We start from the raw sequence: 13,529 nt of genomic DNA on the forward strand, positions 1-13,529 counted from the left end.
ACATGCGCAAAACTTATTGTCTTAATTAGGTCTTGCATGGGGAATTTGTCTGGAGAAGTCATTAGGTTTGGCGCAAAATTTGGCTCTGGTGTACTTTTCTGTACCAAGAGTACAGTATGTGGCCCGCTGTTTCATGTTATTTCTCAAAAGGGATGCCAAGCTCATTGCAATCTTCCCGCGCTTTAATGTCCTCCCACCACACTGCCCATGGTGACAGCACTCTGGTTCTTTGGTTTCGTATGCAGTATAGTTTCACTTTTGCAGCATGGTCACATGGATAAAAATGTTTGGCTGCACACTTAATGTGCTTGAAAGTATTGAGGTTTTACTTGTTTTACGGTGCCAGGAGTTGGAAAACAAAAGCATACAACAATTTTCATTTTCTCGAGAACATGGCCTTCATTGAAACTTTTGGTTTCACATACGTATTCTTTTAAAGCAATTTTTGTCCTGTAGATTAGTGCGGTGGGACTTGAGCCATGCAATGAAGCCAACCAAAATGGGTACTCGCGACGAAATTGCTACTGCATGCACTCTTTTAAAACACTCGTATCATTTTCAGCACATAGAAAACAGAGCTAAATATTCTAAAATGGTTTCACTTTGTCCTCTATGACCTTGTTTTTCACACCGTGGGAGCTCAGTTGTTAGGGTCTGCTGATCTCAGGGATGCAGGTTCGATACTGGCCACTTTTCAAAGGAGGCATAAAGCAAGGTACCTGTGCACTGTAGTGAACCCCAGATGGTCACAATTTTTGAAGTATTTCACTATGATGTCCCTTATATCCTTAATTTTTATATAATGTTCAACTCTATAAACCAAACCATTATTCCTCCACGACTTGTTTTCTAGATTCTGAAGCTGAATGGTTGCAGCAGACGTGCACATGTTGACAAGGCTGATATATTCTTTTGGCATACACATATTTTGCCATGTGGTGGGTTATGGGTGCGCACATTGATGGTTCCCTCAGTGCAGTCGGTGGCACGCTGAGCTCTAGTTATGTTGACTTTGGCATACATGGTAGCTTAGCAGGCAAGCCCATTGATATGCAACAGGTGTAACCAAGGTCTCACACCACTATAATGAAGGGATGGTTACAACAAAGAAGTCTTAGGGCCCTTTCGACTATGTCATTATGTTGTTTTTTTGTATTGAGGTTCGCAGTGTTTTCCTTTCTCTCAGCAGTGGGAACAACATATCGGAAAATTTTGAGTGGCCTGAACAGTGGCAAACATCACTCTTCTGCCTGTTCTTCTTTACAGGTGCTGTATGATGGGAAGCTGTCCAGTGCGCTAGTGTTCATGTACAACCCAGTTGCCACGGACAGTCAATTGTGTCTCCAGGCTGCGCCGAAAGGAAACGTCTCCTACTACGTCCACACTCCACACGCCCTCATGTTGCAGGTAGGCGCTGACCTCTTCCACTAACCACTGCACCTTGAAGTTTGCTTCATTTAATTGTCGAGCCTGACAAGGATGAGGATGCTGTAAATCATTTCACTGGGTTGAAAGCATGTTTAATTCAAGGAAGAACCTTCCACTTTTTTCTGATGTTTGCAAATTGGTGATGATTAGTTTATAAGGTGATGAACCTTATAAATTTAGGTGTTGTTAGTTGGGGTATTCTGACAGTTGTGAGCTGTCTAATGTCCCTTATTATATTTTTAGAGGCCATGAGCCTTGGAATTGAAGCATGGGCATAGCACAGGTTTTAAATTAAGATACTTTTCTTTGATCATCCGTGGCTGCAGATGTTTGCCTGAAAGAAGTTCAAAAATTTTTTTTTGCATTCCAGTCTGAAGTTTGTATAACCATCGGCCCAATATTGAAGTGTGTCGGCAATATATGTATGGCATCAATCAGTAATGACGCAGTTCTTTGTTATATAAAGCATTGTTAACAGCTTGAGATAGCAACTGAGGCATAATTTCAGGCACCGCATTGAACGTGAGAGAGACTGGAAAATGTGTTCCTCTGCACGCAGGACGTGAAGGCGGTGACCACCTACTCCATCCATAGCACTCTCAATTCCATTGGGGGCATTCAGGTACTCTTCCCGCTACTTGCTCAGTTGGACCTGCCCATGGGTCTGGTGCCCCTGCAGGAGCCCCGCAGGCCCAGCATCTGGTGTGTGGCGCCCCTCCCTCTTTTATGTACTGCGTGGTGGTTAAAAGTGGTGCTGTGTGTGTGCTAAGTAAGGGCCACACAAGCAACTTGTCACTTTTATTATTCTAAGCAAGTACTGAGAGCAATTTCTAGAAGTATGTAATAATTTTTATTTATTTATTTAAAATACCTTGTTGTCCCATAAGGCACTGTGTAAGGAGAGCTTTAAAATTCAAACGGTGCATTTGTAGAAAAGAGAATAAGCAATACTAGATGAAACAATGCATTGTGTAGTAAATAAACATTTGAACATATAATGATTGCGGGCCAGTTGGGTAGACAAACGATGGGCAGAAATAGTTTTGTTGTAAAAATTCTTCAGGTGATGCACTCAAAGAACAGCACCCCACAGTATAGGTGCTAAAGAGGACAAAGTATTGTATTGTGTAAGGGCCATGCCCCCATCTAGTTGTTGAAAATTTGAAAAACTAAAGATAGTCAGCCAAAAAAATAAAAAATTCTTCATGTGCATAATCTTGGTTGCAGGTAGATTCCACTGAGAGCTAATGGTCATTAATAGCCTGTGACACTTTATACGACCATGGACATGTCGTCAAATGCGCCGGACTTGGCTTGGAGCCTCAAACACGCAGTGCCTCGGCACTGCTAACTCCTTTTTGTGAGCTCAGGTTTTGTCCCTGAAAGCAGGCATGGCTGCCAGTGGAATGAATGTCATAGTAGCTGCCACCAGGCCACAGTCACTAGGCCTAAAGTGTTTTGCATCACAACTGGGGGCTTTGAGCTTTAAATTCGTCACAGTTAATCATAAAATGTCTAACCTTCTAACCTTATTACCAGATTACCATCAGACAATAACTTCACATTAGAATAAACTTATGATTTATGCAAGGCCTCTGACAGCGATGCTCTCGGAAAAGGAGCCTAGCGAAGGTCACTCCGCACTGTTTCCGGCCGCAGTTTGCATGCATAGCTTGGAATACCGCTCCAAACTGCTGCCCAAGCTATCAGAAATGCTAGATCTTAGGAAGATCTTAACCACTTAGGATCATGTGACATTTGCCAGTAAAGTAACGGTGATCAAACAGTCGCTAGCAGCAACCTGTTTTACATTAGGTTGTTAACTCATGCTCAGCATCAGGCACATGTTGTATCGTCCATATTTTTAACACATTATGTAATTGAAAGATTTGCTTGGAGCTGTACTAATTTGTCACAAAAATGTGTCGCCACATAATAGGAGGACATTTTATCAGGAATGCGCTGTTGTTAGGAAACTTTAATGAAGAAATGCTGGCCTCGTGTAAGGGCCACACCCCACCAGTAGCACGCAAAAAAAATACATTCCTTACATAAGCATATGAAGTAAGCTGGTAACCCTGAAACTGCATGTTCATCAGTTATTTGGACACTAAAGCTTGTTCACGTGCGACACTGCCGCTTGTGAGGGGGCACCACCATTTTTATGCTATTCTGTGAGATGTAATGTGGAGGCCCTCATCATTTAAACATTGTGCATGCAGTAAAGCATTGACAGAACTGTGAAGAATGGTTCTGGCCACTCATTTCTGATCTCAAAAGTAGGCAACCACTGTTGTTCTTTCATTAAATAAATTTACTGTTATGTGAACAGTTCTTGGCGGTCTTCTTTATTATTGTAGAATCCTTTCCGGTTCCTTGAACTTCGAATTGCCGAGCTTTTGTTAACATAACATACTTGTTACCATTTTTGCAGTGCAACGTTGATCGGCTTCATCTGTGAGATGTGTGAAAGCAGCAACACAGTACAGCAGCACATGATCCAGAACAAGGGTTTCCTAGTCATGAGCTACCAGCTGCAAAGGGTACGTTTCAAGTTCTTTCTTCCTTACTACCTTATACCAGTTAGGCCAGTGCATGATAAAGAACCTCAGTAGTCAATATTGATCCAGAACCCTCTACTACAGAGGCTGAACCCCACATACCTTGCCATGCCGTGCCGTGCCAATAAGGTCGCTTACAGTACCTCAACGTTTGCATGTGCTACAGGTTCTTCCTCATTAGTAACAAAAACTCTGACCATTTTCTTTTGGAGAGGCAGACCTGAATAAAAGAACGGTACATATATTTCCTCACTGTCTTATATCACGAAAGCTGAACTTTTATTGCACTTAGGTTGAAGGCTGGTGCATCTTTCAATACATAGGTATATTACGTGAGAGCGTACTGGTCTTGTTATTCTGAAAAGTTAACGGGGAAAAACTCGTTTCAAACATGCTGGCAAAAAATATGCACTTCTTGTTATTACTATGACTCAACCATTCTTTGTGCAGAGTTCAAGGTGTTGTCATATCGCTTTGCTTCTCATTTATCATCCATGTGCTTGTCAGGCTGGAGGCTTTGCAATAGGGATTCGAATCAACATATGTACCTCAAATTGTATGCCAGTAATTGTAAGTACAGGTGTGCACTGAAAAGGGAGTCTAATACTGTGCCTTTCTTGCCCCAAAAACTAACTTGAGCTACAGGAAAAAGAATACAGGTTTGTGGAATGGAAAGGCGGCATTAAAAGCTCTGTCGCGTCTACTCTAATGTGAAGCTTGAGCATCTCTAATTTTTTTTGATTGCAGGAATGTTTATGAAAGTTTCGCCTGTTTAGAGCATAAAAGTGAAACTTCAATTTTAGAATAATTTAAATACTTGTCATAGATGTTAAATAACATTTCTGGAGTACCACAATTCAGACCTGTATTTCACTGTAGAAAAGAAAGAAAGAAAGAAAGAAGGAGAGATGGAGAGAGTGAGTGAGTGCAGGTTGGGTGGGGAATTGGAGGTTTTTGTTTTAGTAATTGCCAGTGAAAGAAAAAGAAATACTTTGTTCGTAATTAGGCATTCAGGGTTAATTGTACATTCTTTCTCCTTATGTTGCCAGCTATGATGCTGTGTTGTGTTCATTCTAGGACACAGAACCTGTATGAGGCTGAAAAGTAACAGGTTGAAGGAATCGAGTTATTTAAAAGGCACTTATAAGACATGGGTGGACATCACTGTGATGAGCTAACAATGTACTGATTTAACAAGTCTTGTGCCAGCATGCAACAGAGTAGTGTGATGACGATAGTGTATCGAGTCTTTCTGCATGCTCATTACTCCAAAGGGGTCATTTTAGTCTTGACTCTGATAGGCCAGAAATAGCTCTGAAACTTTATTCTTTTATTGTGACTGGTGGCATCTTTGAATTAGACTCCTTTTGAAAATATAGGTCTGAGTACTGTGTCGTCGTAATTGAAAGCAAATTGAATGCAGATGTGGTCTCTCTGTTTTTGCTAGATCACTAGTTGTGAATACCACTCAGAATCTCCCTTACGCTACCTTTGCTTGCTGGCAGTAACACTAGTTGTTAGTCTAGTGCTGTAGTATTTGTATCTAATCTCCCAGTATATAGCACATGTTTTGCTGTTTGGAGTGGTGACTTGTTTAAATGATGCAAATTTTCGCTCTCTGCAGGCGTCTCGGGACCACATCACAGACGAGGTTCTGCACTCATTCCTCTCGCTGACCAAGCATCTGCTGACTGTGTACAGCAGCAATGGGGAGCTGTTGCTGAAACACCTTTTGGACCACATCCTTTTCAACCCTGCTCTCTGGATTTACACACCCACAGTTGTGAGCATGTGTGGTTTTTCCTACTCCTCCTGTGCAGAAAAGGGTTGGACCTGAATCGGGGACAGTACAGCGAGCTATAGAAGGGGAAAAGGATACATGTAATTTAAAGAGACAAAGTGACCTGAGACAGTCGGGGAACAAACTCGTGTTAATGACATCCTAGCCAAAATCGAGAAGACAGATATCGGTATGGGCAGCAGATGCAGTGCAAAGGCAAGATAACTAATGGTCATTAATGGTAACATATTAGATTCCAAAAGAGGAAATTTAGGTGGGAAACTGAAGTGAGGGGTTGTGGCGATAAGGTGCCGGAGTTGGCACACGGCAGTGTGTATTGGAAGCCTATAGGAGATTCCTTTGTCCGGCAGTGGGCATAGTAAGGCTGATGATGATGATGATGGTGGTGGTGGTGGTAATCGTCTCAGTAGGCATGATAGGCAGTTCATTTTCATGTAGCTTACATGAACTTGCTGTTGGTGTCAAATAACCTTGACGCAGTGCTGAAATTGAGCTGGAGGTGTGGTACCTGATTTGGAAGTATCTAATGTGATCAGGCTCATTGCGAAAGCACTCCCAGAAGACTCCTTTTATTGAGCCCACAGTGCATGGCATTGCACTTTATTGGCTAGAGCTGAAATACCGAGCAGCACTTTAAGACCCCACTGCTTCACTTTTGGTTGGCATTTCTTTCCCTTACATGACATGTTGTTGAGTGCGGTCCTCAGTTCAGAAAGGCAACAGACTCAAAGGGGCGCATTCTTAATGTTCATGTTTCATGCCTCTTTGCGCACTGCAGGTGCAGACCAAGCTGTACGCATACTTGGCTACTGAGTTCCTCGGGGACACGCAGATCTACAACAACGTGCGACGCGTGAGCACCGTCCTGCAGACTATGCACACGCTCAAGTACTACTACTGGGTTGTCAACCCTCGCAACAAGAGTGGCATCACGCCCAAGGGCTTAGGTCAGCAGTTTGCCTTCTTACCTTGCCTTTTTTCGATCGATCCTTATAAGCTATCTATCATTACATCTGGTATAATTATAAGTGGATTACACTGTACACACAGACACTCTTACCATGCTTGCATATCTTTTTTGGGGTGCACATTTGTTAGAATTTGTTAAGAGTAGATGGCAGTAGAAATATTGCCATGCGTACAAGGAGATGGAGCGGTAGTAGTGCATGGAAAGGATGTACTGTTAGGAGTACAGGCATGGATATATACAAGGTTCCTGCATTGTTCCTTGCTGTAGAGCAGTAGCATTCAAGATTATCAGGTGGGCGTTTCAGTGTCTAGCTGGGCACTAAAAATGTCCATTAAGCACTTGCGGAAATGTCTTGTGGAGTTATCACCATAAAAAAATACGACTAGCAAAAGGCTCTATGCTTCCAGTGTGGGAGTAACTCCTAGCCACTAAAAGCATCTGTGACGTCACTGTGCCTCTCTGCGAGTTTTTCCTCCTGTATAAATCATCATTTTTTGTCTAAGCTTTCTTCAGCTCTCATGGTTTCGCTTCCCTTTTTTTTTGTCACGCTCAGATGGCCCCCGTCCAAACCAGAATGACATCCTGGCAATCCGAGCCTACATGTTGATCTTCCTCAAGCAGCTCATTCTCAAAGGAAATGGTGTCAAAGAGGATGAATTACAAAGCATCCTTAATTACCTCACCACTGTGCACGAGGTGAGTGCCGCTTCTGAATGTTGTCATTTATTTTTTCCTCAACTCAACTAGGCTTTCAATGGCCACAGGCCGTGATGAGTCTAGTTTTAGTACACTGTGTCTGAGCTTTAGCGGCGTTTTGTTAGTTTTTCTCGTTGTGACATTGTGCTTTCTTCCGTTGGAATTGTTACCTCAAATTTTCTCCGTGGCTTTCCATGTGGTCTTCATTCAGTAGCCTACTGGGGCAGGCTCTCTACAAAGTGTGCAGTGCTCTCAATGCTTGCTCAGCCTTGTCTCATCAGCTTGTATAATTTGTGTTTTATTCATTGGCATTGTGCTGAGCTGTTGTATCATTGTGAAACTGTTGGTGTTTGTGCATGCATAGCAAAAGCTTGATTGCTAAAGCAGGGGGGCGTTCTTGTCGTACATTGTTCCCAAATAAAGTGTGGCTTGCAGGATGAAAACCTTCATGATGTACTCCAAATGCTCATGAACCTGATGGCTGAGCATCCTGCCTCCATGGTTCCAGCATTTGACTGTAAGAATGGTGTCAGGTAAGAGAGCCCGTCTTGCTTAGTGATCAGTATTAGTGCATAGCTGCTCTTCTAGTAGACTGGGCACCGCATGACAGGAAATATGAAGAAATTTTATAAAGTACCAGCACAAGTGTGGGCATATTGATAACCAAATGCAGCACGTCAATTACAGTGTTAATCATAACCTTGCGTAACTATCACTGCACATGCATAATGGGGAGTCTATAGGCTCCCATAAATGGTCACTCATGCTCTGCGTGTCGCTTCTAACCTTTTTTTCTATGGTCGGTGGTTATGTTTACTGTTTTCTGTTCTGCTGAACGGAAACATAATGATTAGATTGGACAATTCGTTGAGCATAATGTCTGACCAACTGGCCTCACAGTATACTATTGAATTTCGTTTTTTATGTTAGCTTTTTTTTCCTTCTGTGGTAACAAACTCTGAGAGAAGGCAGTCTAGACAAAACACATGCAGGCTTCACAGCAGAGAGTAGAGATAGGCTGTGCAGTGCATAAGAGAACCAAGACAAAAGGACAATACTTAGCACCACTGCGGCGTAGGGCTTTGCATAAGCTTTGATTAAGCACAACGCTGTGCATGGTTGTAGCATTACACTGAATGTTTCTCTTTGAAAGTTGTTTTCTTGTTGGGCCAGTCTGAAACAGGACTAAAACAATCAAAAAGAAATCTGAATGCCACAGCATACCTTGAACCAGTCTCTTCAATAGTTTTGAGTGCAAACCAATTGGTAACCTTCACAGGAGAATTCTTGTTCAGTGCTAGCCTACTCTGTGTCTTATTGCTAGTGAAGCATGGCAGATGTCCAATAATGGGAACTAACCTTTGTGAAGCAAAATGAACATTCTTTTCTCTCTCTCTTTTTTTTTCTTTTTTTGTCTTCAGTCACTGTGTCCTGAATAGGTCGTTTAGGCACAGTCATCGAGTGCAGTTTTCTCTCCCCCTACAGGGCAATCTTCAAACTTTTGGGTTCAACAAATGAGAGTATACGGCTCCAGGCTCTGAAGCTGCTCGGCTACTTCCTCAGCAGAAGCACGCACAAGTGAGCCCCCGACATCGATGGTTTAACCTGTCTGCATGTTAAATTGTTTTTGACAATGTGGCGTTTGGCGTGTCATTTAATGCATGGCATTGGACTCCTATAAAAAAAAAAGAACCGCAGATCTGGTTACTGAAATCTGATAGAATTAGAGGTGTAGTTACTATCACAGCATTTCGGCACCATAATATATCTGTGGTTCTGTTCCCTGTGCATTGATAAACTCACCCTTACACACTGTGAGATACTGATGCTGAATAGTGTGCATATAGCACAAGTGACTGAGTAGGAAGTTCAATGCCTCATAGCATGGACTTGAGTGTAAGGAAGCAAAGTAGTTAACATGCATTGTAGCATCTGCGATGTCTAATCTAATCAGTCATCAGAGAGATGGTAGTCTGCTCACATAACCCAGTGGTAATTAGATGGCAGATTAGCCCGTATGTTCTCCGCATGTTCCTATTGGGCGCTCAGGGAAGCCTCGACATATTGATGCTCTTTGCTATCAAAAGCTGTGAAAGCTGGCCATAATGAATGACTTTGTAAGGATCATTTGTTGTGTTCTGTTGTGCAGTTGAGTTTTTTTACCTCCGCTATTGAGTTGGAGACTAACCTGGAAAAAAAAAGAAAGAAAGAAAAAAAAAAAGCTTGTTCTGAGGGAGGCTTCTAGAGTGGTTTTTGCAAGCATGTATGCATGCATGTCTGCTGTGCATGCTTTGAAATCTACCACTTGTCTGCTTGGTAGGTGCCATGTGAAGCAGCTCTTTTTCGGCATGTAACACAACTTTGTTCTTGGTATTTCAGGCGGAAACATGATGTGATGACGCCGCACAACCTCTACATGCTCCTGGCTGAGCGTCTGCTTTTGCACTCTGACCATCTTACCATGGCAACGTACAATGCCCTTTACGAGGCAAGCGTTTACATATCTTTCATGTCTGCATAGTGGGAAGAGGGCTCAACATTTAATGTGTTCACTCTTTTGTCTTGTGCAAATTCTTGCAGAGCATTGTCTCAACAATAATTTACATTGTGCCAAAATTTTTTCATGTTATTCATGTCTCTTTATGCAGTACATATAGTCATTCTATTTTTGTGTGCCTCTTTCAGATGCAGAAGTATAGGCTTATGTGTAACATGTTGCAGTTAACTCACAGGAGGCCTTTTATTGCGATAGCATTGCTACTCTAGGTTTCAAGCCTCGGTAGCCACGTCTTACCTATGTGACGCTGTGATGTCACACTCCACGTGACACAAAAGCAAGAGATGGGCTCCCAACTCAAGCTGTCGGCGTGGCGTGGTCAGAGCCGCGGCTCAGTTAGCAGGAATTGCCAACTTGGGTCTCTCGTTTCACATGGGACTGTTATGTTAGAATCAGCCTGCTAGGACCCTGGCATTCACGCTACTCCTATAGGCCACTAAGGCACATTCATACGGCTTGGTTAAAGCGGGGATTTATATGTGGGCTGGGGAAGAGGAACGCTTGGTCACCTGCAGCTAACAATGCTTTCGCTCAATATTTGGTTCAGCAGCATTGAACTCTTGTAATATTTTTTCTATGTTTACTATTACCTAAATGGGCAGTATATAAACTGGTTTTTAGTAATGAATAGCAGGACTCTATACTGCTGTAGCCTAGACCAACATCTGTTTTAGCTCCGGTAAGAATAAACCCGACGATAGTAATAATTAATGTATGCCAGTGTGGGATACTGGTAAAAGAACAAATTCAAAGGATGCTTCACAAAAATTGCCATGGCAGTCAAGACATGATGATATTTACAGCCTGTCTTTCAAGACAGATTCAGATGTCGCATTGCTGAACACGCTCATGGATTTAATCTGAAATCGCTCTCAATAATGAAAATGCAGCAATGCAGTGTACACAGTTTTACTTATGTTTTCTTTTTTTTTCCCCCTTTTCCTGCACAGATGCTGACAGAGCATATATCCAGCCAGATCCTCTACACCAAGCACTCAGAGCCAGAGTCTCACTACAGACTGGAAAACCCAAGTTAGTTCTGACTGCCTTTAAATTTGATAACCTCTTGCCTGGTACTTCCAGTTAGCGGTGTATTGAAAGAATGATTTTGTGAGCTTGAGAATAGTAGCCGCGCAAGTTATACTCTGTGTTACAGAACACATTTCGTATTTGAAGAAGTAACAACTTCGTCTTTCCTTTTTGTACTGCACAATTTAACATATCCTTACAGAAGCTTGAAACACCCTCCATCATTGCTACTGTTTCTTTGATGAAAGGATGCAAATGGCTTCAAAAACAGTCTTAGTGCAGTGAACTTATTTGTCACTCAGGCACAGTTATCATGCATCATGATGCATGAATGCTTTCTTGTATTCTTTTTTGTGATAATAATAATAATAATAATAATAATAATAATAATAATAATAATAATAATAATAATAATAATAATAATAATTGGTTCACAGGAAGGGAAAGGCACAGTACCTGTCACACTTGTTTTTGTGGACACCTGAACCGCACTGTAAGGGAAGGGAAGACGATGGAAGTGAAGGTGGAAAGAAAGAGAGAAAGAGGAGTCGTAATGGAGCGCTGAGGACTTAGGAGTAATTTCGATCACCTGGGGATGTTTATCGTGCGCCGACATCGCACAGCACACAGATGCCTCTTCTTTTCACCTCCATCGAAACGCAGCCGCCGGTGGTCGGGATCAAACCCAGGTACTCTGGCACAGTAGTCGAGCATACAGCTCCCTTTTGTAGAAGAGAACTGGCTAATGGCACATTTCATCCTTGGTAAGCTGTAACAAGTGAGGGGCTGTTTCAACGCTTCCGGGGCCGTTTCAAGCCTTCCGGGGCCGTTTAACATTTATGCCACATATTTTCGGACAATATTCTTGCACTGCCCACACCTGTTTTAAGTATGTTGATTCCTTCATTCAGCAGTCTTTATAACTTAGGCACTCAGTAAAATATAACTATGCTGACTTCTGTTTCCTTTTTTTATTCTTAACTATGCTGGTGGTTTTGAGAAATTCTGTTTCCCTTTCTATTTATTCTGCATGTAATTTTGGTATGACTAAACATGTCCCTGCAGGGCAGAAAGTTTGATATGCTGGTGAGACTGTGTGGTAACAATTAAAAAAAATTCGCACACAAACACAAGCACAAAAGAGATGCTGCAGGCGCTATTGTGTGTGTGTGTGCATGTGTGTGTGTGTTTGTGTGTGTGTTTTCCTCTGTTACTATGATGTACCTCCAGTAGTTGTACTATTCTGCCATGTTCCTTCTTGGGGGGACTTTATGTATGTGCATTTCGGTTTAGCTGAAATCTCGACTGCCCTACGTGGCTCTCTGATGCAGTGATCTTGAAGGTTGTGGCTACGCTAATCCGTCAGTCAAAGCCGTGCGAGGAGCTGATTGAAGTGAAGAAGCTCTTCCTCTCTGACATGACCCTGCTGTGTAACAACAACAAGGAAAACAGAAGGTGAGAAGGCTTTGCCAACATTTTGGCCGTTCTGTTTAGGCATAGCAGCAGCAGCACTTTATACGTTAATTAATTTTTGCATCCTGCTGAAAGTTCTTTGCAGTTGCAAAGAATGGAATATTTATGGTCATACCAGCACACTATGCATTTGTTGTTCCCCTGCACTGGCACTGTTTTGTGTTGTCCCGCGGCTTCGCTTTACTGTTCTCTACGTATGGCTTCTTGGTCTCAAAGCAGCAAGTTTTATTGATACTGTAGCATGTATGCATAAAATAAATACTTGATAATCTGTGTCTGAAATTCAGCAAAAACGTGCCACAAGCACTCGAAGTTACGAATAAGCGGTCACTACTTTCCTTTCTGGTTTGGGCCCTTGTTCTGCATGGTAAATTTGGTGATTAGGTGAAGTCTTCTCCATTTTGCAGATGTACAGGATTCTCTGGACTCTGGGCACTACGAGAAGGTGTCTTGGTCTCTAGCTTTCTGTATCGTACGAGTTTTGCCACACCTATGTATTTATTTGTCACACTATCTTTTTCATGCTTTTTTGCGTTATTGGTACTCATTGTTTGTGTTCCTACCTCAAAGCTGTTATGTGCGTTTGGTACGCTGTCAAACAGGCACAGAGTTATGATATATATATGGAAGGTGGTTCATCTTTGTTAGTTCCTTTTTGTTGCTGTCAGTGGAGCCTAAGCAGACAACGTAATAGCCTCATTCCTGGTGCATTTGCAGGACAGTGCTTCAAATGTCCGTGTGGCAAGAGTGGCTGGTGGCCATGGCATACATTCATCCGCGCAATGGGGAGGAGCAGAAGATCTCGGACATGGTCTACTCACTCTTCCGCATGCTGCTCCATCACGCCATCAAGTACGAGTATGGCGGCTGGAGAGTTTGGGTCGACACGCTGGCCATTGTCCATTCCAAGGTCAGAGGCGTCCACTTCCGTCGAGCATTAAACCCTGCCGCACTTTGAAATAACCGTTTCAAGCTATCATGCAATGGGAGTCATGATCCTCAAGTTCAGAGCTT

At 42.5% G+C, this 13,529-nt stretch overlaps 1 protein-coding gene across 4 annotated transcripts in view; it reads left to right on the forward strand.

The window, feature by feature from the left end:
- Positions 1-13,529, forward strand: part of rg (A kinase anchor protein rugose) — a 286,244-nt gene that overhangs the window by 96,980 nt on the left and 175,735 nt on the right. For all 4 annotated transcript variants that reach the window (XM_084601425.1, XM_084601427.1, XM_084601426.1 and 1 more), the window contains exons 11-22: positions 1,267-1,407; positions 1,988-2,130; positions 3,863-3,971; positions 5,614-5,772; positions 6,569-6,737; positions 7,314-7,456; positions 7,892-7,989; positions 8,942-9,034; positions 9,836-9,944; positions 10,964-11,045; positions 12,374-12,497; positions 13,233-13,425. In XM_084601425.1, coding sequence (XP_084457551.1) covers positions 1,267-1,407; positions 1,988-2,130; positions 3,863-3,971; positions 5,614-5,772; positions 6,569-6,737; positions 7,314-7,456; positions 7,892-7,989; positions 8,942-9,034; positions 9,836-9,944; positions 10,964-11,045; positions 12,374-12,497; positions 13,233-13,425 — 1,563 coding nt within the window. The remainder of the gene's footprint in view (positions 1-1,266; positions 1,408-1,987; positions 2,131-3,862; positions 3,972-5,613; positions 5,773-6,568; positions 6,738-7,313; positions 7,457-7,891; positions 7,990-8,941; positions 9,035-9,835; positions 9,945-10,963; positions 11,046-12,373; positions 12,498-13,232; positions 13,426-13,529) is intronic.

The sequence above is a fragment of the Amblyomma maculatum genome, chromosome 4 (assembly GCF_055883805.1).
Source record: "Amblyomma maculatum isolate TAMU_Amacu chromosome 4, ASM5588380v1, whole genome shotgun sequence".
NCBI lineage: Eukaryota > Metazoa > Arthropoda > Arachnida > Ixodida > Ixodidae > Amblyomma > Amblyomma maculatum.